This window comes from Pelodiscus sinensis, chromosome 2, assembly GCF_052426305.1.
Source record: "Pelodiscus sinensis isolate ZL-2025 chromosome 2, ASM5242630v1, whole genome shotgun sequence".
In the NCBI taxonomy this organism is placed as follows: Eukaryota; Metazoa; Chordata; order Testudines; family Trionychidae; genus Pelodiscus; species Pelodiscus sinensis.
In genome coordinates this window covers 262063580-262091227 of record NC_143053.1, presented here as the reverse complement: position 1 = coordinate 262091227, position 27648 = coordinate 262063580, and the positions used below count along the sequence as shown (strand labels likewise).

Here is a 27648-nt window from a genome sequence, read left to right as displayed (position 1 = left end):
GCTTTCTCAATTTCATCACTTTCACAAGCAGTGTTCATCAGATCACCCATGATAATCATACTCACTTTATTGATAGGAAACAAACGGTCATCGTCCAAAGCATCAGGTAGCCCTTCCACAAAATTTATAAAGGGATATTTACAGAGCAGTTCTTTGTACAGAGGTTGCCAACAGCTATGACACCAAACAATGTTCTTGGGCATCACAGTCAACATTTGTTCAGCATTATCCAATACATTTTTTATAAAGTAAGTTTTCCCGCAATTGCTAGGTCCTGCGAGAATTACAGAGGAGTGTTTCCACCTCATATCCATCTTTCAAAAGCCGTAGGGCAGTGTTATAAACCCTTCTCCTAGGATCCTCTTGTTGTAAACAACTTTCTGTGTTTTCTTAAGGGCCTTTGTTTCTATTTGCCACTGATTTTTGTTTCTTACAATCGAGGGCTGATGCACCTCTATCTTACTTGGGTTGTTCTCCCCCTGGGTTGGGCTATAGTTCAAGGCTAGGCTTTTCAAACTGTCAAAGTTAATTTTTTTACAGTTTGCTACATTTAGGGTAATCCCTTTGACTTTCATATATGCCTTTCCTCCTGACATCTTGTACCCGTATGTTTTCAAACCTGCTGACGCAAACTCTGTGATGTGTTGATCTGGTGGGATCCCAGAGGGGGATTCCGTTCACCCACCTTTTTCACAAATACCACCATGTCAGTGTCATGGTACAGACACTGCTCTTGCAACCTGTCTAGAAGGTTATATAGTTCTAAGTGGGCATAAGCGGTGGTGAAACAAGCGATGAAAATGTTCATATTACCAGAGACCAAATAGTGGTCTTTTGTGTGTTTCCAAGACACGCACGCTGTTTCATCAATGATAAACTCACAGGATGAAATCTGGTCGTTAGGGGAAAACAGGTACTGAAAGAGTTCGTCAGGGTCTCTCATGATGCTGGTATTGGCTAGATTGGTTCTTTGACCGAATTTGCCCCACGGAGAATTTAAAAAGAGTTTAGCGATTTGGCACTTAGCGGGATTCAACCTGATCTCATGTTGGCGTAAAACTCAAAGGCTGTGAGCACCCCATCAATATCAGTGTAACCATCTAAAAAGTAGGGGCCTACCCTGTAAAGCATGCTATATCGGTGTTTTTTCTTTGTCAGAGATATACATCAGCCACTGAATAGATGGATTCGAATATCTCTTTTTCTGCCTGTGGTAATTGTCTGGAGGGAGAAGGGCTATCGTGCTAGGGTCCAAAAACATAAACCTGTACATTGCCATGCAGACGGAGGCCAGCGTGATGTACTGGAAAGGCTTGATATACAGGTTTATCTCGGTGCATTTACCAGGGCCTCTCTCTGCTACATCCCCCATATCTGTCATTTTTATAATCTCTTCTTGGTATACCATACAAGCCTGTCTCAAAATTTTAACATCCTGTTGACAGTAATACGCGAGCTCTTTCTGGAAGTCAAAAGTCTCATCTTTCTGGATCTGATACCAGCCAAGAAACTCTGTTTTCTCCCCAGGCATCATACTGTCTACACCATAGAGCTCCATGCTGGGCGTTGGTCCCACGTAATTTTGATTTTCTAAAGTGTTAAAAAAATGTGGGAAATACTCCTTGTACCGTTCACACCCCATAGCCTGCGGGAGCTTATTAAGCTTCATGGGCAAGAAGTTTAAAGAATCTATAAAACGAATGCCCAAGGCCCTAAGTTCCACCCACATCAATTTACTACCCTGAGTGATTGGTTCTACTCCCAACTTTTCTTTCAGTAACTGTCTCACAACAAAATGTGCATCGTAACCTTTGGAACTATGTGCTATGAATGTGTAGTCACAGAACTTTTTGACAATAAAGGTCTTAATAAAGTTAGAAAGACATTCATTGCTCTTAAATTCCCAGGATTTTTCCGGGGTTAGGAACAAAACAAAAATATAACTGGGTATGTGCAATCCAGTTTCCTTCATGCACTCAAAATCTTTAAAAATGTACTTTTCTGATGATTCGGGCTTTTTAATACAGTCCATAAAACACAGGTGGCTGTCTGTGTCGCCAACAATCAAGCCCTTACACTGCTTACAGCGCTGCCCTTTACAGCGGTGCTACTTGTCCACGTAAGACTGACACTCATCACACAGTTTTAGACAGGCATTCGACTTGTTTTTGTGACATGCAGTCTATGTGTCTGTTTAAGCACTCTTTGGACCGACAATACAGTCTACAGCTAGGACACCTCAGTGGTACGTCCAAGCTGTCAGAGCGTGTTGCACTCAACCAGAGGCAGCAAAAATACCTGCAAGAGTGATCGTAACTATACACTGCCTGGCAAAACTCACGATAATTTTTCTCACCAAACAACTTCTTAACATCCAGAACCTTATAATAATGTTTATCATGCAAAATCATGGAAAAAGTCTTGGGGTACACTGGACCCCTGTTTTAAAAAAGCCCCATCCACCTTTTGCAGCATAAAGCATCACCTGACTCCTAATTGCGGCTCAAATGCTGCTACGTCGCTGAGCATAACCTTTTTTTGATCTGACCACCCCAGTTTCTCGTGCAGCTTTCTCATCCCCTCTAACAATTCTGCGTCTGTAGGTTTATGGTCGGACATGACAGCTAAGAGCCCACCTGCAAAACATAAATTGGTACCGGTGTAAGTCAGGTCTACTAAATACTGTCTCTTTTAATGGGTGATTTGACTACTGAGGATAGAATTTAAAACTCTACGACCACCCCCACCCATGTTTTTTACAATGGCCACAAGGAGGCGCAACGTCCCATCGAGGTGCAACTCTATTACTCTGTAACATCTTTGAGGTCTGATTTAAGAAATCCCCAGCTGAGAGCTCATCCCTAGTTCTTCTGACTGAAAACAAGGGGTCAGTTAAATTATGGCTCTTTAAACGCAACTGAACATAATCATCAGGACCTATCCTTCCATTAATGTCATCGAGAACTAACTGTATCCCCCTATGTATGACTTCAACAACCTGTTCAGTTGAATTTATTTGCTCAAGATTTACAAAACGAAATTCCTCACAATACACTGACCCTCCAAATCTAGGTACTTCACGTTGCCAACTTCTCACTCTCCATATACAACTCTGGATTTTCAGGGATACTTGGGGGATCCTCTATGAGACCATCAGGGGCATCTTCTACCTCAGATGCTATTTCAGAGTCAGAGGGATCTCTGTGAGAGTCATCAGGACTAGCCAGGGGCCCATCTACAGACTCATCACCATCCCGCAGGTCAGATAAGCCATTTTTTGTGAGCCTCCAGCAAGTGGCATCTCTTTTTGGTATTTTTTCCTCGTCATCTCTTTAGCCTTTTTTTTAAATTTTGCAGCGATCTTGGCCTGGAACTTTTTGGCAGCCACCTGTTAATCCACCAAATGCTGTCCCCCCTTTTGTTTACACCTTATCTGATGGGAACCCCTGAGAATGCCCCTTTTGCCCCGGACCCTTTCCACGACTAGTCATGCCTGCTTAGAACTACCCTTTAGAAAATTAAAGCCTTTAAGTTATTCATAAGAGTTTTTGCCCTTTTGATGTTTTTTCTAGCCGTCCTTTTGTCTAAACCCCCTGAAATTACAGGCTGCCACAACTCCGTGCATGATTTTTATAAAATCTTTGCAAAGTTACAAACAGTTGTAGTAAGCTTATGAAGGCAGGAGACTAATCCATAATACATATCAGATTTTTCATAAGCACCACCCCCTTGATGGCTAGTGCTGGCAGTCATTGTATTTTTTTATTCACAACCCCTAGAGCATGTGCTCCTTGTTTGTGAATGTGGGCGTTTTCATTCACAGTTTTCTCAGGGGTCGGTGTGGTGTTGACCACTGAGGAACTGGAGTTGTGTGTGTGTGTGTGTGTGTGCAATGCCCCTGAATGGCTGGTGCTATCCCTTCTTGGTTTTTTATTCACAACCCCTAGAGCATGTGCACCGGGTTTGTGAATGTAAGTGTTTTTGCTCACAGTTTTCTCAGGGGTCGGTGTGGTGTTGACCGCTGAGGAGCTGGAGTGTGGTTGCTTGTTACCAGAGTCTTGTTTTGTCCTTGAGTGTGAGTTTTGGCCTGTCCTGCAGCTTCATCTGTGCTCTTGTGCTGGTTTGCATGGCTGTTGCCGTTGTTGATGGTCTCTGAGTAGATCCCTGGTTCTTTACCAGTTCTGATGGAAGTGTCCCCGTGGCTCTGACTATAATGTTGTCAGGAGAGCTGCACATGCCTAATGAGGTAGAGCATATAAAAATGTTAAAAAACACCCCAGATATGTTAACGTTACCATTTTTCTCACCTACACCCATGTATTTACTTAATAAACAAACCCTTATTTTAAAAAAAAATCAAACAAAACACAATAAGCAAAAAACTATATAAAAATAGGTTTTTACTGGGCTTCATCCATCCATCAGTCCTTGATGCTGGTGAATTTTCTTTTTCAGGTGTCTCTTTCCTTTTTCTTTTGAGTTTTTTTACCTTCTCTTCTAAAGGGCTCTCATTTTGTGACCTTACTGTGAAGCAAACAACATGTATTATAAAACAAATGAAACAGTCTTGTAAACTTTAAAATAAAACTCATTAGGGGTGTTTTTTTATTTAAAAAGTGATAGCTTTAAAACAAAGGTTTTTTATTTTTATCACTTTTTTAAAAACCCACACTTATCTTTGGCATAAGCCTCTGAACCACCCACAACTTAAACACTAAAAAGCCAGCTCTTTTTAGATAAACACCGAGGCTATGTCTAGACTGGCATGATTTTGCGGAAATACTTTTAATGGAAAAGTTTTTCCGTTAAAAGTATTTCCGCAAAAGAGCATCTAGATTGGCATGGATGCTTTTGCGCAAAAAGTGCTTTTGCGCAAAAGCATCAGTGACTAGTATAGACGCGCTTTTGCGCAAGAAAGCTCTGATGGCCATTTTAGCCATTGCAAAATACAGGACTATGTAGCACTTTAAAGACTAACAAGATGGTTTATTAGATGATGAGCTTTTGGTTTTTTTGTTTCAGCTACACCAGACTAACACGGCTACATCTCTATCACTATTTTAGCCATTGGGCTTTCTTGAGCAAAAAATTAAGGTGCCTGTCTACACTGGCCCTCTTGTACAAGTATTCTTGCATTAGAATGTCAGTGCTCTTGTGCAAATTCAAGCGGCCAGTGTAGACAGCTGGCAAGTTTTTGCGCAAAAGCAGTCGCTTTTGAGCAAAATCTTGCCAGTCTAGATGCACCCCCAATGTAAAAACACACCACATTTTTGTAACCACACTGCTTTGAAACAAAGCTACTTTTATCCTAGCCCCCCACCACTCTTCCCCCAACTCAGAACCAAACATTTATTTTGAAAACACATTTTGCGAAGAAAAAGCAACCCACCAAACACTCTAAACCAGCAGTTTGCCAACATACACTTTAAAAACACACCTGTGTCTGTCACAAACTCCATCACACACACACCTTCAAAAACTCCCTCAGCAGTTTTAAAACCATTTGCAACAATATATATTTTTAAAAGCAGCAGTATGCAACCAATTTTTTTAAAAAACCACTTATCTCTAGCATAAGCCCCTGAATCACCCATAACTTAACGCCTAAAGCCAGCTCTTTTAAAATAAAACCCCCATGTTAAAAACACACCATTTTTGTAACCAACCTGCTTTGAAACAAAGATACTTTTAGCCTAGCCCCTCCACTGCCCCCCCCCCAACGCAGAACTGAACATTTATTTTGAAAACACAATGGCTACGTCTAGACTGGCATGATTTTCTGGAAATGCTTTTAACGGAAAAGTTTTCCGTTAAAAGCATTTTCGGAAAAGAGCATCTAGATTGTCACGGAAGCTCTTCCGCAAAAGCACTTTTTGCGGAAAAGTGTCTGTGGCCAATCTAGACGTGCTGTTGCGCAAAATAGCCCCGATCGCCATTTTCGCGATTGGGGCTTTTTTGCACAAAACAAATCTCAGCTGTCTACACTGGCCCTTTTGTGCAAAAGTTTTGCACAAAAGGGAATTTTGCCCGAATGGGAGCAGCATAGTATTTCCGCAAAAAGCACTGATTTCTTACAGTAGGAAGTCAGTGCTTTTGTGGAAATTCAAGCATCCAGTGTAGACAGCTGGCAAGTTTTTCCAGAAAAGCAGCTGATTTTCTGGAAAAACTGGCCAGTCTAGACACAGCCATTTTGCACAGAACAAGCAACTCACCAAACACTCTATGCCAGCAGTTTGCCAACATATACTTTAAAAACACCAATATGCTTCCCCACAATTAAGTTTTGAAAAAAACCCAACTCACAATTTAAACATTACAATTAGTTAAAAGAAAAAAATAACCCACATGTTTAAAAAAAATAATTATGGATAGTTATCTTCTACCACAAGGCAAAGGCATGCTGGCACAGGGGCTATTCTGTTTTCCTCTATGTATATTTGGGCCTATGGAATAAAGAACAAGCAAAAACTGAGTTAGCATTATTCTCCACAATGCATCAAATTGCTTTGCTACCTATGTAATACCTTTTTAAAAACAATTTAACAGTATTAAGCCCAACTATAGTTAAAATGGTTTTACCTTGGTCTGATGGTGAAATACAGTTTGAAGTTGCTGTTTCCATGCTGAACAGATCACACTGAGGGAGAAAAAAAGTGTAGGTACCATTATTTCATAAGGACAAAGAATGACAAAATAGAATATATATTTTCAGATTGAAAAACAAACCACATAGCTGGTCTTGAAGTCCAATAGCAACTCAGGTCAAGATAGCTTCTGTTGAAAACAGGACAGGCTCCAAAAACCTGAGGTTTTTATACCATCCTGATTCTTTGTTCCAAAGAAACTTTAAAGTCTTCAGTTAGCAGGTTTGATTAAATCACCACAACTCTGAATTACTGGATAGTTTAAAGAATGTAAGCATCCCTCCCAAATGTCCTGCTTTTTTTTGTGATGGGCGGGGGGGGGGAGGGGCGTTAAATTGTCTGCATATCTTGGCTGCTTTTGAGGTTTCCCCCCTTATTTAGTTTAATATACATTTTGTTTTTTTCTGTTTCTCTGGGCCTTCTTACAGCATTAAACAGTAAATCATCATACATAACAATCCTTAAAGTTACTAAAACAAAATACAGGACTATGTAGCACCTTAAAGACTGACACAATGGTTTATTAAGTGATGAGCTTTCGTGGGCCAGACCCACTTCCTCAGATCAAATAGTGGAAGAAAATAGTCAGAACCATAAATACCAAAGGATACAATTTAAAAAAATGAACACATATGAAAAGGACAAATCACATTTCAGAACAGAAGGGGGATGCGGGGGGGGGGGGGGGGAAGGAAGGTGAATGCCTGTGAGTTAATGATATTAGAGGTAGGGAAGGGTAGATGTCTGTGAGTTAATAGTGTTAGAGGTGATAATTAGGGAAGCTATCTTTGTAATGTGTAAGATAGTTGGAGTCTTGGTTCAGGTCCTCACGGAGAGTGTCGAATTTTAGCATGAATGCCAGTTCAGAGGATTCCCTTTCAAGTGCAGATTTGAATGTCTTCTGAAGTAGGATGCAGGTGAGCAGGTCATTGAGACAGTGTCCTGTCTGGTTGAAATGGCAAGAAACTGTTTTTTCTTTGTGATCCTGTCTAATATCTGTTTTGTGGGCATTAATCCTTTGGCGAAGTGTCTGAGATGTTTGTCCAATGTACATAGCAGACGGACACTTTCGGCACATGATAGCATAGATTATATTTCTGGATGCGCAGGAATATGTGTTCTTGATCTTATAACTCACTTGGTTAGGTCCAATAATGGTGTCAGCAGAGTGAATATGTGGACAAAGCTGGCAACGGGGTTTGTTGCAAGGGAAAGTACCAGGGTTGGTATTAGTTGCTTGCCATTTCAACCAGAAAGGACACTGTCTCAATGACCTGCTCACCTGCATCCTACTTCAGAAGACATTCAAATCTGCACCTGAAAGAGAATCCTCTGAACTGGCATTCATGCTATCTTACCCATTACAAAGATAGCTTCCCCAATTATCACCTCTAATACTATTAACTCACAGACATTTCCCCTTCCCCACCTCTAATATCATTAACTCACAGGCATTCACCTTCCTTCCCCTCCCCCGTATGCCTCTTCTGTTCTGTAATGTGATTTGTCCTTTTCATATGTGTTCACTTTTTTTTAATTGTATCCTTTGGTATATATGGTTGTGACTATTTTCTTCCACTATTTGATCAGTGGAAGTGGGTCTGGCCCACGAAAGCTCATCACCTAATAAACCATCTTGTTAGACTTTAAAGTGCTACATAGTCCTGTATTTTGTTTTAGCTATACCAGACTAACACGGCTACATTTCTATCACTATTCTTAATGTTACTGTAACTTCTCCTGAATGAGAGTCCTTTGCAAATATCAATGAATGTTTTTTTTAAACATGTTTCTTTCATATTTAGAAATAAAATGTATCACAAGCATAGGAAGCACTCTACACATACCTGTAGGTTTTTAATATTTGACCATTTTAACAGCAAGTGCTTGTTCTAAAGAATGGTGGAAAATTTGGGACTCTTGAAATAGTTCAGGTTTGAGTTAGACATTTTAGGGTGGCGGTTAAATATATTGTTTTAATGTCCCTGAGTTGCTAGAAAGAGTGACATACCACTAAAAGAGAAAGATAACAAGTAATAAAAGTAAAAACATAGGAACCCAGGCCAGAAACGAGGCCTTCCTTTCGGGAAAGGACACCACTAGTTTAAGGTTTCCTTAGTCGAAGTCAAAGCTTTAGGTCGCTCAAAGGGGTCGCAGTCCATTTTCCCTGGGCACAGATGTCATCTGCTTCTGGTTCACTCGGTTCGCAGTGGGGTGAACGTGCGTGGCTCCCTTGAAGTCTGATGTCGTCTGCTTCTGGGCCTGGATTGCCGGTACCAGGCCTGTGCTGATCCCCGTTTACTTCTGGACTTGGGTTTCTGGTACCAGGTTTGCAGTGTTTCTTGTTGGGGCCAACTTATGTAGGCACTGGAACCGGTTTGCGGTGGGAGGTGTGAATCCAGGTAGGCAATTCTTCGCACTTTACAGCAGTATGGGTGGTCAGAAGGACTTGGTAGGGACCCTTTTACCTGGGTTCCAGGGCAGTCTTCCACTGGTGAACCTTCATGCAAACCTAATCTCCTGGTTGTAGTTTATGGCACGGCTCAGTCGGGGCCTCCTGGAAGGCGTCCTTAGCCTGAGAATGATAAGACTGTACACACCTCATAAGTTCTTGACAATACTTAACTATGCTTTCTTTAATAAGTGTGGCATCAGCTAGGTCAATTTTTTTGGCTGCTTAACAATTTTATAGGTTGGCCACATGCAATTTCATGTGGACTGAGTCCAGTTTTCCGATTAGGAGTCACTCTCATGCTCATTAGGGCAATCGGGAGTGCTTCTACCCATGTTAAGCCAGAGTTCTTACATATTTTTGCAAGTTTGTTCTTTAAAATCCTATTTCATTTCTCTCCTGCTCCTGCGCTCTCCGGGTGTCGCGCTCAGTGCAGTGCTTGTTTGATAGAGTAGTACTTTTGCCAGTTTTTTAAACAATTTGTCCAGTAAAGTGGGTACTTTATCACTGGAGATCACAAAGTGTATTCTTCATAATGGGATGTAATGATTTAGAAGTTTCTTTGCCACTGTGATGGCATCAGCTTTCTTGCAGGGAATAAGCTTTTATCTATCCTAAAAACAAGCAAACAATAACCAACACATATGCAAAAGATTTACATTTAGGCAATTGAATAAAGTCCATTTGTAAATTCAGAAATGGTCCTAAAGGCGGAGGTCTGGTTGCCGGAACTGTCTTTACAGGTTTACTCACAATGTGGGCTTGGCAGACAGGGCAAGCCAGGCTATAATCTTTGGCTGCCTGGGAGAATTTGGGAGCAAACCAATTTTGTTTTACCTTTGTCAACATGCGACAATCCATGGAGCACGGAGGCAAGGTGAGGTAGCAAGACCACTGGGGCAACAATGTGGCCATCAGAGCTGCACCAGTAGTGCTCTGGGTGCAAGGTGCACCCTGCCAGTCTCCACTCCTGCTTTCCCAATTCTGGGGCTTAGTCTTGCAGGAGAGCCATTTCCGAAAGAGATGGCAAAGGAGCTGGCGATCGTAGGAGAGAAGGGAAAAAACAGCAGATACAGGAGCAGATTCTGCTACATTCCAGACAGTACAAACTGCACAGTCTGATACTAAAACTTCACTAGAATTATAAAAGCAAAAACCAGCTATGTAAAGCACAAAGGTAAAATTATTTAAGGGATTTCAATTATTCTTTCATTAAAACAACAATATTGTACACACAACAATGTTTGAAATACATATATCACAATTAGGACACACAAGACAAATTTGGATAGAACACAGAACACAAACTTATTATGTCATGACACAGAACCATGGTTTTTTCTTCAGTTACTTTTCAGCTAATATTAGCGCTTTTTGATGATTTGAAAGACAAAGAAACATTTCTACCCACATTGGGGTAGTGCATTATATTTTAGAACACTTTATCTTTACAGGTGTTCTTTGCTAATTTTTTATTAGCCTGCTGTTACCTAATGGTATGCTTTGTTTTGCACACCAGCTTCAGAGGGTTTGAGTAAATTACTTCATTGTTTAATTATTAAGTTAAAGATGACATGCCTCAGTTTCCCTCTTGTACTGCAGACCAGGCTCTTTTTTTTTTTAATGTGTGAAGCTTCAAATAATTTACTGCCACATAAACTTTTTCTGAGAACAAGGCCCTTGCTGGTTACTATTTCAGCAAGCAAAAAGGTTTTCTTTTCCTGAAAAGAATCACATGCAATGTTACAGGCTTACTTGTGGGGGACAGTGCCCCCCCCTTTCCAGAACAGACAGGCTGTTTGCAGACACACACAACCCTGGATCTGAAAGCAAGCCAAAAATGTTATCAACTTAGCCTTGAACAGAAATACTGTGAAGTTTCTGGGCTTGGATTTTTTAAAACAATAATTAGTTTTCTTGGAAGACACATTTAACCCTTAGGGTTCAGGTTTTACAAATTTACAATGTATAGATTTTATTCTTTTATGCAGTTCAATTAAGTTTCAGTAGAATTCTTTATTTCTCTTATGGTCTGTCTTTTCGGAGCTTTACTTCCATCCCTCAGGGCTTTAATTTTTCCTCTTTCCCATTGTACACCCATGTCACAAAGCTAACCACTTCAGGTAAACCTTTCCCTTGCATCCTGTCCGAATTCAATTAGGCTCAGCGGTGGACATACTTCCTTAAGCTTGATTCTGGTGACATGCTACAGCCTTTTCTTTAACTTTTTGATGCTCATCTTCCATGAGGAGGGTATCTAACAATTGGTTCACATCAGCCCAGGTTGGCAGATGGATAGAGAAAATGGTACGGAATGTTCTTTCTACCACTTCCGGGGCATAGGGTGGGGGAAGTTTAACAGACTCTTTCATACAAATGGTCTGCAGGGCCATCTCCCTCTCCTTTGGCTTATAATTGTACCATACAAATAAATATTCCATTTGTCCTGGTCTAAGATTGACCAATACATTTCTCAAAACATCCATCCTCTCTACAGAGAAAGTTCCGCAGTCCGGCCAATCATTATCCGGGGACAAATGGGCAGTAAAAGAAGGCCATTGAATTTGACACAAATTTTTCATTTTAGATTCAGCTAAACCGGTTGTTCCAGAGATACCCTTCCAATCTCTGAGTACCAGGGACAACGGGGCGTCCCCCGGACATGTACTGCCAACCTGTCCCATTTCCCACGGTTAAGGGACTCTAATCCTCTAACCCGAGCGCTCACTTACCTGTTCAGGGACTCTAACCCCGAACACTCCAGGGACTCTAACCCCGAAGACCTGGATCCTACACAATGAGTAGGTCGACGTTGCTGGATTTCTACGGGCTCCAGCTGGTTCGCAGGACACACCTTATCGCCGAAGCAGAGATCAGGCCACCTGGCAAGGCTCCTCAAAACCGGAGGATGCGCGCTGCGTTGCTTCGGAGTCTGATCCTCTGCACCGGAGAGTCAGACAGGTCCCATCTGGGGTGCCAAATTTGTCAGGGACTTTAACCCAGATGGCCTCCGTTCATTGTCTGACCGCAAAGAGACAGGCAACACCAGCAAGATCCAATCACGAGCTCTTTATTGAATAGTGCGCACTACAATAGAGAGCGGCCCGTCTCCCAAGTGAACCAGCCACGATTTCAATAACAAGTAAGATTATATAGACAGTTCCGTCGCGTCATAAAACATCTGCCCAAGCATCTCAGCCCCCCTTAGTTAGTTAGAAGCTTCTAGTGTTAATGCGTATACTTCATGGCCTTAAGCAATTCATAATACGTCAACAGCTTTCTTATCAGCCCAGAAGGCAAGTACCAAACAACAAAGAGACAGGGAGTTAAAACAACAGAGGGCAGAGACAGTTCGTTAAGATCAGGGTGAGAACAGAAACAGGGAGTTACCTTATCAGTTCTCAAACTACCTGTTCCTATCACAACCGGTATAGGAATGCAGCCTTTCACTTATTTTACTTCTGCAACTCAAGCAAGTATGTAGGGAGCACCTCCTTGCTTGAACCATGTTTCTAGTTCTGCTCAGGGACTACCCAGAAACCTTTGTTAACCTCTTTCCTTGATTTGTCTTAACATAACTGCACTGGGCCCAATTCTCTAGGGCCTAACAGTAGCATTTAGTCAACTCCTTAGGTTTTATTTACACTGCCCAATAGAGTTTTACAAACTCCTAGGTAATATTTAAACTGTCCAATAGGGTCTGCAAACTCCTGAGGCGTTATTTAATTAGATATTCAGAGCTCATCCATTCCCGCCTATCCAACCCATCGAATTTAATTACTGAACATTAACCTCAACAAGTGGTCACACCTAGACCTAACCATTGACTAGAGCACCCCAGCTATTCAGTGAGGTGTGGTTAAACCATTGAGTTCAACAGGGTGAGTCAGCTCTGTTGTGCTCAAACACATGTCTAAGAAATCCTGCCTGTGGGGGGTTTGGTTTTTTCCTTTTATTTAAAAAACAGAACATTTTGGGGTTTTTTTCCTTCCCCAAGTTTCTACCATACATCTTTCAGGGTTTTTCTGTAAATGGGATGCCTTTATACAAAGTAGATTCTCACAAACTTTATTTTTTTTTAATTATTTTATTTAAAAGACATACAGGCCATGGTGTTCCACCAAAACTTTTACTCATGTAAAGATCACACAAACCTTCTGAGAGAAGGTAGTCACAAAAGCCCCTTTTCAATTTATATTTACAGCTACCAAGTTTTATATCTCATGTGTGTCCCCTCACCATTCTTTAACTTAATCCTCTTAGACATCATACAAATAGTATTTTTCTTAAGCTGGATTCTGTAACTTTTTGTACGCACCAGACGGTCAATATAACGCTCTAAGCAGGCATCTTCTGGCTTGGTTGTGGTCTTTAAAACACTGTGAGGACCTTGACTGAATTGCATGGCATTTACCAAAGTCACCCCTTGCACTAAGTGTTCTTGAGTTAAACACAGATATTGCATAGCATAACCTACGGCAATAGTAGTATTTAATAAGCTTTCCAAACACAGTTCAGCACTGAGGCCCCGGAGCTTGCAGTTTATATCCTCTGAAGTCCAAGTCACACAGTCATGGTGCCGCTGGGCTGGTGCATCTATGACACAACCCTCACAGTCCTCAAAAAGCTTTTCTCTAAGACAGTGAATAAGGACGGTATAAACACCAACGCGTACAATAGAGCGCATCACTTTTTATGCCTATAATGTGGCACTGGCTCAGCTAGTTCCATGCCAAGCCTCCTCCTGAATTCTTCATGGCCGTCATCCTTGGCATTCTCTTCAATGATTTGTATCGGTGTTGAGCAAAAACAAAGAGGGCCCTGTTCGTCTTCCTTGTCTGATGCAATGCTGTCCTGGGCCTTAGGGTCATCTAGAAAGGCATTGTCGAGCTGTCAAGAGATTGCCAGAAAGAAATAACATAAGACCCTCTGGTCATTTTTTTTAGGTTTACAAAATCCCAGTTGGTTCCTAACCCCCATTATGCTCCGACTTCGATCATTCATTTGCCTGTTTGACTTCTTTTCCATTCACCTTTTCCTACTCCTGGGAGCCATGGGCACCTTCCTCCTCCAGGCCGTCTAGCTCGTCAGGCTGCCTCATGAGCGGTTGGGTTTGGGTGTCAGATTCTGGTGTATCCATCAGTGGCTGGGCCAAAGGGCTCTCTTCAACCTTCTCCTTCCTCCTCAGAACTGTCGCTGATGTAGCACTTTCTCTCTGTGTGGTGGAAGGCCCTCGGCACCAAAGCAAAGTCCAAACTTCTGGTGGAGGTGGTGAAGAAGTCCATGTTTCTGCTCACCGTTTGCATCATTTCTGAAACACGTACTCTTGGAACAAGATGGCCTCTTTTGTGTGGTGCTAGAACTTATGGGGAAGTGCTATGCTCTGATTGGCAGAGGGTGGCATGAGAAACTCTTAGAGGGGTCACATGACCAACTTCTAGGTGGGTCAACTGGTCCCGGAACTGTCACCTGATTGATCAAAGAGGTTCATGGGGAGGTCCTACAGGGGGAAGGCCCTTCCTGATTGGTAGAGAGTGGTGGGATGAGCCCTTAGAGGGGTCACATGACCCACTTCTGGGTGGGTCATCCGGTCCCAGAACTGTCCCCCCCCCGATTGGTCAAAGCGTTTCGTGGGCCAGTCCTACATGGGAAAAACCCTTCCTGATTGGTAGAGGGTGGCAGGGCGAGTTCTTAGAGGGATCACATGACCCACTTCTATGTGGGTCATCCAGTCCCAGAGCAGCCCCACGATTGGTCAAAGCAGTTCGTGGGGCATTCATACATGGGAAAACCCCTTCCTGATCGGTAGAGGATGGTGGGGCGAGTCACATGACACCCTTTATTTCCGGTCACCTGTTTCTCTTGACCCCGGATGTACTACCCCCAAGGGTGGGACTTCCAGTAATAGGGGGCGGGGATAAAGAGGTTAGGGGAAGGGGCTAACATTTGATTGATGGTAGACTGCTTATACTACTCACTTACAGGCCTGTAATTGCCAGGATCACCTCTAGAGCATTTTTAATAATGAGTGTCAGCTGGTACCGAAGCTGATTTAAATGTAGTTCTGGAATTTCACATCTGAACATCTTCAGAACTTTGGGAGACCAATACAGCAGCATACAGGCAATCCAGGAAGCTTTTTGGCAATGCTGGGGACAACTTCCCAGTGCAATTGCTGAAGGAACCAACCAGGGGGTTATTCACAGCTTGACCTGCTGCTCACAAACAAGGAGACGCTAGAAGGGGAAGCAGATGTGGAGGGTAATCTGGGAAGCAGTGACCATGAGATAGTCGAGTTCAGGATTCTGACCAAAGTGAAAAAGGAGATCAGCAAAATACATACCCTGGACTGAACGAAAAAAATACTTTGACTCCCTTAGAAAATTGATGGGCAGGATCTCAGGGATGCTAACCTGAAGGGGAATGGAGTCCAGGGGAGCTGGAAGTGTTTTAAAGAAGCTTTATTAAAGGCACAGGAACAAACCATCCCAATGTGCAGTAAGAAAAGAAAATATGGCAGGTGACCAAATTGATTTGACTTAGGGAAATCCTCAGAGAGCTTAAACACCAAAAAAAAAAAAAAAAAAAGCTCGCTAGAAGTGGCAATTTGGACAGATGACTAGGGAGGAGTATAAATCTATTCCTCAAAAATGCAGGGGGTTAACTAGGAAAGGTGAAAGAACAAATGAAATTGCAGTTAGCAAGGGATGTTCAGGGTCACAAGAAAGGTTTCTACAGGCATGTTAGCAATAGGAGGTTGATCAGGGAGGGATGGACAGAGATTCTAAGGGTATGAGATTCGGCACAAAGCTTTTCAACCTTTAGTACAGGTAGTTTTTTGCTTATGATGTTCTTAATTTCAAAATAATTTTAGTACATGACATTGAAAATATTTCTCATTCTCTCCAGTACTCACTGACTATGTGTTTGGTTGGAATTTTCCAGGTGTCACTTTATGGGGTATCGTGGTACTTAAGAATGACGTGAAGACAACGCCAAGTCCCACGACTGAATTCCAGATCATAGCGTCTGACACCATGGAAGATAAGGCCTCTGCCCTCAGACTCTCTGGATCCCTGAAGGCCAGTGTCCTGGCCGGGCTGGTGGAAGTAGGTGGAGCTGCCACATTTTTCAGTGATACCAAGAAATCAAAAAATCAAGCTCGAGTTGCTCTCCACTACTCAGTGACAACCAGGTATGAGGAGATGACTATCAGGCAGCCAGGGACTGAGAGCGACCCTTATCGTACTGTCTTTGACCAAGGCACGGCCACCCACGTGGTCACAGCTGTGCTGTATGGGGCACAGGCTTTCTTCGTGTTTGAGCAGGAAGTTTCTTCATCAGAGAATGTGAGAGAGGTAGAGGGGGAAATTAAACTGATGATTCAAAAATTTACAGAAGTTTCTGGAGGAGCAAGAGTCTCTGGGGGAGAAAGGGACAAGGAAACGGACAACATGGAAAATCTCAGTTGCAAATTTTATGGTGATTTTGCTCTGGAGAACAATCCGGTTACTTATCAAGATGCCCTGGGAGTTTACTTGACTCTCCCTAAGCTGCTTGGTGACTCTGGGGAAAAGGCTGTACCAGTGCGCGTCTGGCTGTACCCCCTGAGCAGGCTGGATCCCAGAGCTTCTCAACTGGTGCGTGAGATCAGCTCGGTGCTGGTTGATGATATACAAGGTGCCCTGAAGCACATGACTGAGTTTGACGTCCGGTGCAACGACATGGAGAAGGACAGAGCAGCTACAGCCTTCCCCAAGATTGGGAGGAAAATCCAGCAGTTCAGAGACCTGTGCAAACAGCACAGACAGAGCTTCCAGAAAGAGCTCGCGAGAACCTTGCCTTCGATCCGTGCGGGTGACACAGAAGAGGCTCTGGTGGAGATTTTAACCAGCATGGAGCAATCTCCATTCGGTGCCCAGCGACTCAATGAATTTCTGGATAAGAAGCAGGAAGAGCTGGATTTTGTCAGTTCCTACCTTGCCGAGCTGGAGGGGGTGGAAGTCGTATCCTCCAGGAGTGAACTACAATGTGTACTTCTCAGCTCCAAGCACGACTTCGTGGTGTCTCTCACGCTCACTTCACTGCACGACGAGGAAGCCTATTTCTCAGAACTGAACCTGTGGCTGCGGAGACAATTTGTGAAGAAAACTCAATATCCAGCCCTTGCCAGTCCTGCTGGTGAGACGCCAAACTCCGCACAGTGGTTTGAGAATGACGAGATAAGAAGAAAAGCGCGACGAGCCGTAAAGTCCTTCTCTGACTTTGCCCGTGCCAATGAATCTAACAGGAAGACCCGGTTCATTGTGGCCTCTGTTCCAGACAAGGACAATCCAGGTGCTTCCATTTACCTGTATGAGGATGGAGAGCTGCTTAGCACCAACTTCCAGCCTCCATCAAAGCCTCTTCCTCCCTCATGTGATGGAGTCCGACATGACCGTGTGCAGCTCACACTGAAACCGGCAGCCTATGGCAGGGCTGAGATATGCGGCTACCGGGCAGAGTACAGACTTGTCGGGCAGGAGAACTGGGTGGCTGTGAATGTCATTAACACACAAGAGACACTCACGGTAACAGGGCTCCGTCCAAACACCCAGTACCAGTTCCGATACGCGGCCGTGAGCAAACCAGGGCTCAGCGAGAGCAGCGACGTGAGCGACACAGTGAAGACGCTTCCTCTTACCAGCCCACCTGGGAAACCTGCAGCAGCAACTGTAGACTCATCAGCCATCACCCTGACCTGGAAGAGTCCACGTGTCATTGGAGATGGAGTCAGTATAAGCGAGTACAAGGTGCAATACAGAGAGGAGACTGGAGAAGACAAATGGCTGGAGCGAAGGACGGGAAATGGAACCGAGTCCTGCACCATAGATGGTCTGAGGCCTCAGACGCCAAACAGATTCCAGGTGTCAGCTTTGAGTGCGGACGGGGCTGTGAGTGACCCAGGTGAGCAGACATCTATTTCAACTCTAAAGGTGAGGGAAAATATAAATAAATTGCATAGGATTTACCCAAATACTCATTTCCAACATCACCTGCTTTCCCCTTCTTTTCATCCTGGTGTTTGTACAAGTGTGACTTCCAGTCCATAAGTGATGATGACTTTTCCTCTACTCCAGCTTCTCTTCTCCCCACACATTTCCCTCTTCTGCACCGATTTAGCCGTTGTGTCTCCTCTCTGCACTATTCACTACCATTATTTCCTTCACCCCTTCACACACCACTGGGTCTGCTCTCCAGCCCCTGAGCTGTTACACTCCTGCAATGTGCTTTCTCTGGCTGAAGTATCTGGTAGAAATCAGCCACCGTGCTGACATGCTCCACTACAAGTTCATTCTGTCTTCCTCCATCTCTGCCAACTTCTGCCAACAGTGTCCTTCTGCTATGTATATTGGACAGACTTTTCAAACACATTGCCAAAGAATTAATGCCCACAAGTCAGACATCAGACATCTTCACAAGGAAAAACCTGTCAATTTGCATTGCAACCTACTTGGACATAGTCTTAATGACCTTACTACATGCATCTTACTTCACAGAGACTTTAACACCAGATTACAGAGCGAAACTTCAGAACTTTCATTCATGTTTAAATTTGACACGTTACAAATGAGCCTTAACAAAGACGCTAATTACCTTACACATTAAAAAGACAGTTTCCCCACTTATCACCCCTGATTAGCCATTCATTGACTTATCAATAGCTGTTTCCTCCCTCCCTCTCCTGTTCTAAATCTGATTTGTCAGTTTAATAATGAGTTCAATTTTTTCATTGTATCCCTTTGGTATATATGGTCATGCCAATTCTCTTTCAGAATTTGATCTGAGGAAGTGGGTCTGGCCCACGAAAGCTCATTACCTAATAAACCATCTTATTAGTCTTTAAAGTGCTGCATAGTTTTCCTTTTATTTCTGGCCAAGCATCAGAACTTCAGTCTCATTGAACCCCATGCTCACAAAGTGGGCTCATTTGGGCACAGCCGAATGCAAGGTCATAAACCAGTAGAGTTGCAGAAGTCAATGTTCATGGTTTTGTCATTCCAGTGGAAAATATTGGTATTTGTCTTCAAGCATTTTTTTCTATTTCCATCTAGTTAAATGTTCACAACTGTGCAAAATTATGGTGGGGGCCCAAAATCACACGTCAAATTATAGAAGTAAACGTGTTCAAATCAACTTGACATAAGCTGTAAAGTAATTTTTTTTACTGTGCCTGTCTGTAAATTTCTGTTGTCCATGGAAATATTGACAGATAAGATAGAATGTCATTTAATTCATAAAAAAATCTATAGAATCATAATTTCAGTGTTATCATTTCCTGTGAGTGGTAGTGAAGTCATGCCTCAGGTCCTCCAGTTACTGGAAGTGTTAAAAATGCACTATCCTTAGAATAGGGTTGAACTATGTATTATTTCAAAGCCCTTTCTTCCATGAACACAATGGTACCAAACATGATAAACCAAGGGTATGTCTACTAATGGAGAATTTAATCCGAGGGTTCAGATGGGGGCCCAAAACCCCTACGAAATCAATTCCAGACATCCTTCTTAAGCAACCAGCTTTATTCAGGAATGCATTCCAGGGCAAAAACCTCCAGGATACTCAGGAGAAAAAGTTCCTGCAAAGTTTCTGCAACTGCCCAAACAAAAGGCAAGGTCTTTTGTACTTTCTTACATGGTAATTACCCCCCTTTTACTGACCACTGACAATTGCATGCATATACAGGTCATGCCCCTTTGCACCAAATTCCCTCCAATCATCATTTGTCCCCTCACAGTCCTTTTGCAGGCCTTACGACAGGTTCAAACCAGTTTCACCTGTCCCCTCCTTTTGTATCCCTGTGTTCAAGCACGTACCTCTTTACAAAGACCAGACTTTAACATCCAGATCACAGCAGAGGTCATACTGACAACAGTTAAGTTTGTCCTTCATTCCCCCCTTTGATCCACTTGTGGATCACAATTAATCTTAAGCATTCTTTCCCATTCATCCTCAAACGTGCAAGTGTCTTTGTAGTCTTTCTCGGGAGGGTTCTGTACATTTAGCAGAAGCATCTGTTGTACCTTGTTTTCTGCTACATTCTTTATCTTTTGTAAGCACCTTTTAATACAGCATAAGGCTAGCTGTATCATTATGTATATAGAGCATATTAAGACAAGGAACATCAATATTCCTTCCACCACTTTCTTCATGAATTCGCTTAACTCTATTCCCAACCAATTCAAAGGATTCCAGTCTTGCAACTGCTCTCTAAATGTTTTTGTCTGGACAGATAATATTTGGATTTCCTTTATCCTTGTGGTTAGGTTTGAACTCACATCAGAAATTTTAACACAACACTCTGGGCCTATTAATCCACATACCCCTCCTTGAGCTGCTAGTAGATAGTCAAGAGCCAGTCTGTTTTGCTGGGTAAAGATTCGCATTTAAATTTTCCTGTACCACACCTAATGCCCCCTCTGTGGTATTCATGAATTTCTCCATAAGCAGGGACATTGTTTTTAAATCATGATTGGTCTTTGCCTGCCCTACCCATGGAATGATAGTTTCAGCTACTGCAAGGGCAGTTTGTTCTATCCAGTTCCATGCTTTCTCCCAAGACCCATCCCGCTTGTTCCTGATATGCCCTGGTGGCAAAGTGTCAACAATCCTCATAGCTGGTGCCACAAGACCGAGGTAACAAAACCCTGAGGCATTCTGCGGAAGCCTTTTATAGGCAAATTTACCGCATATCCACCAATAATTATACATGTTCCACGAGTCAGACTGATATATCATCATGGCTCGGTTTGCAAAGGTGGTGTTACCTTCCTTGCAAAGGTCTGTACTAGTGGGCCCTCCCCATATGGTTGTTATTTCTGGTTTGAATAGGGTGCACCAAAGGTTTGCGGTAGACATAGTGGAACCATTGTGCCATACATGTGTCCCATTCACCTTTGTTATAATGTGTGTGCAGCTTGATTTCCCGACAAAGGTGGTATCTGTAAGATTCCTACATAGGGGGCTGTACCACTGAATGATAATTGGATGCACCCAGTCTGATTGAACCACACAGTTTGGTCATTTTGTTCCAGTAATGCGTCACTTACTAGTCCAGTTTTGTTTAATGGAAGGGCACCTATTGGGTATCCACTATATGCAATTTGTGGTGCCCAGGCACACACCCAACAGTTAATTTTGTTTGCGGCTCATGCCATACCTTCTGCCAGCTGCAGAAAGGTGTTAGTACCAATACCATTCCCCCCTTGGAGCCAAATAAGGCCTATACAAAGGAGGAACAAGAGTTTAGCCATTGTGCAGGGATTGTAATCCTTTCAGCACTTGCGCGGACGGAGGTTATAAGTAAATCTAGAGGAAGGAAAACAGCTTTGAGAAAACCCACCGTCCTCTGTCAAAGTGCCGGTAGGGTCAATGGCAAGGTCGGATGCAGATTGTTGTGGAATGTCAACATGACTAGTAGGACCAGAAGGGATCTGGCCTGTAGTGAGAGCGTAGTGAATGAGGTCCAGGTCTTTGATTTCCGATGATGTATATTCCTCGTTCAGGAGAAGTGATTCAATTTCTTTCTCAGAAAGTGGTTCTCTTCTGGCTCCGGGCTGACAGGTTTAGTAGGAGGCGATATGTCAGGCAAATTCACACAACTTATGAGGGTCAACGATGCAGCGCACGTGGCTTGCATGTATCCAAGAATCTCGCTCGGCTACCTTCACAGCCGTGTTGGTAGTCTGCAGGACTTGGAAGGGACCATTCCACCTTGGAGATAGGCAGTCTTTCCTCTGGAATTCTTTTATCGGGACTCAGTTTCCTGGTTGCCCATCATGGCAAGGCACATCAGTTGGGACAGGTAACGCTTCTGCAACCTGAGAGGAGAGACTGAAAGCAATTTTAGACAGATGTATACAGTATCGAAGTAGTTCGTCATAACATTCAGACAAGTGGGAAGGATTAATTTTTCCAGGAGGCTAAAATCAAAGTAAAATCGGCCTCCCAAATAGGATTTCATGAGGGGTGAGACCATGTTTGCGGTTCGGGGTATTTCGGATATGCATGAGGCAAGGGGCAATGCCTGTGGCCACTTGAGTCCAGTATCAGAGATAATCTTGCTTAACTTCCGTTTGATATCGAGGTTTTTCCTTTCAACATGCCCTGAACTTTGGGGGTGATATGGGGTATGGAATCGTTGTTCTATGTGGAGGGCTCTACACAGATCTTGCAGGATTTTGGCCATGAAATGGGTTCCCTTATCCGAGTCAATTTTTAAAGGGATTCCAAATCTGGGAACCACCTCAGTAGCTAATTTCTTCACCACAGTAGTGGCGTCCGCTCGGCGGCAAGGGAAAGCTTCCACCCAACCACTGAACACACATACAATAACCAGACAATAGTTGAACCCACAGGAAAGGGTTAAGTCTATAAAATCAATCTGCAAATATTGGAAGGGCCCATAGGCCCAAGTATGAGCACTCAGAATAGTCTTTTCTCCACCCTGGGTAGAGAACTTTTGCCAAGTAGCACAATTGCTGGTGATTTTAGCAGCAGCTTGGTGAATCCCAGGTGCATACCAATGCTTCAGAATCTGGTCTGCTACCCCGCTTTTGTTCATATGTCCTAATCCATGGGTAATGGTAGCCAAGTGGGACACCAATATAGAAAGAGCCACAGGTCGTCCATCTGGTGAAAGCCAAATGTTATTATCTTGAATACGACACCCAGCTTTGTACCAATTGTGTTGTTCCTTCTCAGGTGCCCTAGATTGCAACAGAGATAAATCATTTAGAGTCAGGGGAACAGAAACAGCAACCAGGATTTGAAATGGAGCTGTAGGTCCACAGGCAGCTGCATTCTTGGCTGCAAAATCTGCCCGTCTGTTTCCTACTGATACAGTATCAGTTTTATCAGTATGAGCACTGCAATGCATAATAGAAATAGCAAAAGGTAATTGAATAGCAAGCAAGAGGTCATTAATAAGGGACCCATTAGAAACGGCACTTCCCGAGGATGTTAAGAATCCTCGATGTTTCCAAATCTGACCTACAGAATGACAGATATTAAAAGCATACATCGAGTCAGTATAAATGTTAACAGATTGATCAGTAGCTAGAATACAGGCATGAGTGAGAGCAATTAGTTCAGCGGCTTGTGCACTTTTTATCCCTGGAAGAGAATGAGCTTCAATTATTGCATGATCAGAAACAACAGCATACCCGCTCATAAGGTTTCCCCTTTCATCCCTTTTACAAGACCCATCAGTGTAATACACTAGATCAGGATTGGACAAAGGAATGTCCCTTTTTAACAGTTGTGAGAAAAGGGTGGGACTTTCAGTATATCCTTGAGGAAGTCTGGTCCAGGTCAGCTGCTCCCCTTTACAGGAAAAACCAAACAAAAACTGTGAATCCTTATCAATGGGAATGGAGAAGAAGGCTGAACATAAGTCTATGACAGAGAAACATTTAGCACCTGCAGGGATAGAGGACAATATTGTTGCTGAATTAGGAACCACAGGAAATCTGGGGATAACAAACTGATTTACAGCTCTTAGGTCCTGCACAAATCTATAGATCTGTCTCCCTTGATCATCAAACTTCCCCTCCTTTTTGACTGGAAGTATTGGGGTATTAGACACAGACTGTGTTCTTATGAGCACTCCTTGTTCCAACAGGGAGGAGATTACAGGCGCTATGCCCTCCTCCGCTTCCTGGGACAAGGGTTACTGAGACACTCGAGGGTAAGGCCAGCCGTGTTTATACCTGATCCGTACAGGCTCTGCTGTTAACAGTGTCCCAACTTCATTGGAGTGAGAAGCCCACAAAGACGCTGGAACCTGGTCCAGTTCCACACTCTCCAGTTTGGAGTCTGGGTCTATACCTTGTCCATCTGTTTCTAACATCATGAGGAAATTTGGCGCCTGATTATGGGGTATATCAACAAAGACCCCTTCAGGGGAACAATAAATTGTAGCATTCAATTTACACAGCAGATCTCTACCCATCAAGTTTACAGGTGTACTGGGAGATAACAGAAAGGCATGTTCCTCCAAATGGTTAAGGAACATGGTTCACTCATTGCATGGGGTATAGTTACTCCCCCCACCCCCACAGCATTTACTATTTCTCCAGTTCTGGCCAGACGGGGAGCTTCATCCTCTCTTAGGGTATGTCTACACTACCCCGCTAGTTCGAACTAGGAGGGTAATGTAGGCATACCGCACTTGCAAATGAAGCCCGGGATTTGAATTTCCCGGGCTTCATTTGCATAAGCGGGGAGCCGCCATTTTTAAATCCCCGCTGGTTCAAACCCTGTGCAGCGCGGCTACACGGGGCATGAACTAGGTAGTTTAAACTAGGTTCCTAGTTTGAACTACCGTTACTCCTCATTTCACGAGGAGTAACGGTAGTTCGAACTAGGAAGCCTAGTTCGAACTACCTAGTTCGTGCCCTGTGTAGCCGCGCTGCACGGGGTTCGAACCAGCGGGGTTTTAAAAATGGCGGCTCCCCGCTTATGCAAATGAAGCCCGGGAAATTCAAATCCCGGGCTTCATTTGCAAGTGCAGTATGCCTACATTACCCCGCTAGTTTGAACTAGCGGGGTAGTGTAGACATACCCTTATTGTGGAAAGAGAGGCACCAGTATCAATTAGAAATTCATGTTTGTTTCCATTAACGGAAAATGAAACTAAGGCATCAGGTGTAGCAGAAAGAGAGACAGAAGGTAACAGAGAGCATTGCAATGTTTTATCAGTAACCTCTGGGCGTAGTCAGAATGGATTACTCCTTTGTCGGTCCTCCGGAGGGTAGTCTCTGTTGGGTGCACCTGCTGGAAAGGGGTTAGTATTGGGCCACCTCTGTCCTTGTGATGGTCCGGACTGTCTGTTGGGGCCCTGGTTAAATCTAGTTTGTCGTCCTTTACGGCATTCATTTTTCCAATGGCCAAACCCACCACAGTAATTACACACATCATTAGGTTGGGGGCCACGCCGGGGTCTGTTTGGGCCTTCCCTCTGACCTTTTGGTTGCCTGTGGCCTTGTAAATCTTGTATTTGTAGTGCCATTAGGGTATTTTTAAGTTCCTTTTTCTTTTGTTTTTCTATTTGCAAGTTGTCAAAGAACTGAGTTGCAGCTTCCAAAATTTTCTCAGTAGTTTCCATTTTCCATGCAATCATATTATTAATAATCTTGTCCCCAATTTCTGGTCTTAAATTCTGCACAAAGGTGGTTACTACCATAGTGCGCATATTGGCATCATTTGGGTTAAAGGTGCTATACTTCCTCATGGCTGCAAAAAGCCTTGCCTGAAAATCAACTGGGCTTTCAACTGGCTTCTGTTTGCAGTTATATACTTTAGACCAATCAGTTTGCACCAGAACAATTTCGGTAATTGCATTCAGGAGACCTGTACGGTCATTTGCTAGCCCGGTACGTTCTGCAGCAGTAGCAGGAATTCCTGGCAAATCTTGGGGCCATTGCTCACCCAGATGGGCAGGAGTATCCCCTGGGCCTCGCCTTGCTTGGGTGTAAAGGGCTTGCTTCTCATGGGGTTCCATTATTCCTGAGAGTAGCATAAACTTCAAAAATCTGGCACAACTCCCTTTGCAAGCCCACAGGATCCTGTCTTATTTTTGGGGGAGTAAGTCTAAAATTCATGATGTCATTACGGCTATGTCTAGACTGCAGGCTTCTTTCAAAAGAGGCTCTTTCGAAAGCATCTTTCGAAAGAGCCTCTTTCAAAAGATCGCGTCTAGACTGCAGGCGGATCTTTCGATAGAGGAAATCCGCTTTTTCGAAAGAGAGCACTCAGCGAGTCTGGATGCTTTCTTTTGAAGACGGCCTCTTTACATTGTAGAATGCCTTCTTTCGAAAGAGGAACTTTCGAAAGAAGGCGTTCTTCCTCGTGAAACGAGGTTTACCGCCATCGAAAGAAAAGCCACGTTCTTTCGAAATAATTTCGAAAGAACGCGGCTTGAGTCTGGACGCAGGGGAAGTTTTTTCGGGAAAAGGCTACTTTTCCCGAAAAAACCCCTGAGTCTGGACACGGCCTTGGTGTCCAGGGGACGTGGATAAGTGCTGGGGTGCCCTCTGCTGGATTAGGAAATTGTCTTAGTGGGAAAAGATTAATATTCTCTTTAAACAGTCCAGGAAAACTTTTAGGTCCAACTTCAATAATCACATCCTTATTTACTTCATTACTTATAGTCACTGAGTTATTTTCGGGATCTATTTTAGTTATAACAAACCCCAGGTCCTTTAAGTCTTTTGCCATTGTTCGCTGCAGCATTTTTGAGGAGACTTCTTACCGCTTTAGAATTACTGGACTCTGAGTATGCTCACAATCTGAAGTTTTATTGGCCAGATTGACATTCCCCACTGCCCCTGCAGAGGTGTGAGTATGTGCGGGGGATTCAAATTGGACTGGTGCAGCTGAATGATCGGAAAGCAATATTTGCTGATGCTGGGGCAGGTTGGTGGGAAGGGGAGCCGGGAAATTGGGGACCCACAGATCCAATAGATCTTCAGGTGGGTCTGGCAGCGGAGCTGGTGGTTTCGAGATGGATGGGTAGATTCTGCTGGGTGCGCTTGGTGTAGGAACGTACGGAGGGGGACAAACTTTAGAGGAGTCAGATTTCTCCTTTATTTCTGCCAATTGTTTTTTCAGTTTTTCATTTGAGACCTTTAGACTAGCCATTATGGATGTATCTCTTAATTTAGAGGCCTGATCATACCAGAGGTGCCAATAATTCATCTGGGAGGGGTGACTGGACTCTAAGACACCTTTTAAATAATTTAATTTCTCTAATTGAAAGGTACCTTGAACTGGGAATTGCAATTCTGATTCTACATAAGTATATTCATTCCACGCGTGTGAGTTTTACCAGCCTCCTGAGCTTAAGACCTGCTGGCAATTTCCCTGGCTGACTATAAATCTGCAGCATTTTACCCAATGGGGTTTTTGGATCTATCTTAGATCCTTTATTCCCCATAATCCCTGTCCTATTACCTATAAGACAGTTCCAATCCGGCACTAACCTGCCTTCCTCTCAGCTTCAAGCCTGAGCTGACCCTGTTTCTGTGTCTTTCCACAGTCCCCTTTTAAACAAACTTATTCAAAACAAAAAAATAAAGAAAAAGAAAAGAGAAAAAGACTTACAGTTGCTTGGGAAGGATGTTCTTAACGTAGGGTGGATGCTTACCGCCAGTGAAAGCAGCCGTTCAGGACAAGGAGAGAGGAACGGACCAGTGAGATTTTTAACACGGATCTCTTACCGATTTGTATGGCACCTTTCTGTTCAGTCTCTACGGTCCGGCTCGTCACAATCACCTGGTGTCCCGATCCATCCCACTTCTGACACCATAAATTACGGAGAATTTAATCCGAGGGTTCGGATGGGGGCCCAAAGCCCCTACCAAATCAATTCCAGACCCCCTTCTTAAGCAACCAGCTTTATTCAGGAATGCATTCCAGGGCAAAAACCTCCAGGATACTCAGGAGAAAAAGTTCCTGCAAAGTTTCTGCAACTGCCCAAACAAAAGGCAAGGTCTTTTGTACTTTCTTACA

At 43.4% G+C, this 27648-nt stretch overlaps 1 protein-coding gene and 2 pseudogenes across 1 annotated transcript in view; 1 reads left to right on the top strand and 2 right to left on the bottom strand.

Moving 5' to 3' along the window:
- LOC149525490 (stonustoxin subunit alpha-like) overlaps positions 1–27648 on the top strand; it is a 166118-nt gene that overhangs the window by 29231 nt on the left and 109239 nt on the right. Inside the window, 2 exon segments of the mRNA XM_089775955.1 lie at positions 16042–18071; positions 21312–21315. Coding sequence (XP_089632081.1) covers positions 16042–18071; positions 21312–21315 — 2034 coding nt within the window.
- LOC149525492 (uncharacterized) lies at positions 1133–6622 on the bottom strand (annotated as a pseudogene).
- Positions 13301–14381, bottom strand: LOC149525491 (uncharacterized; annotated as a pseudogene).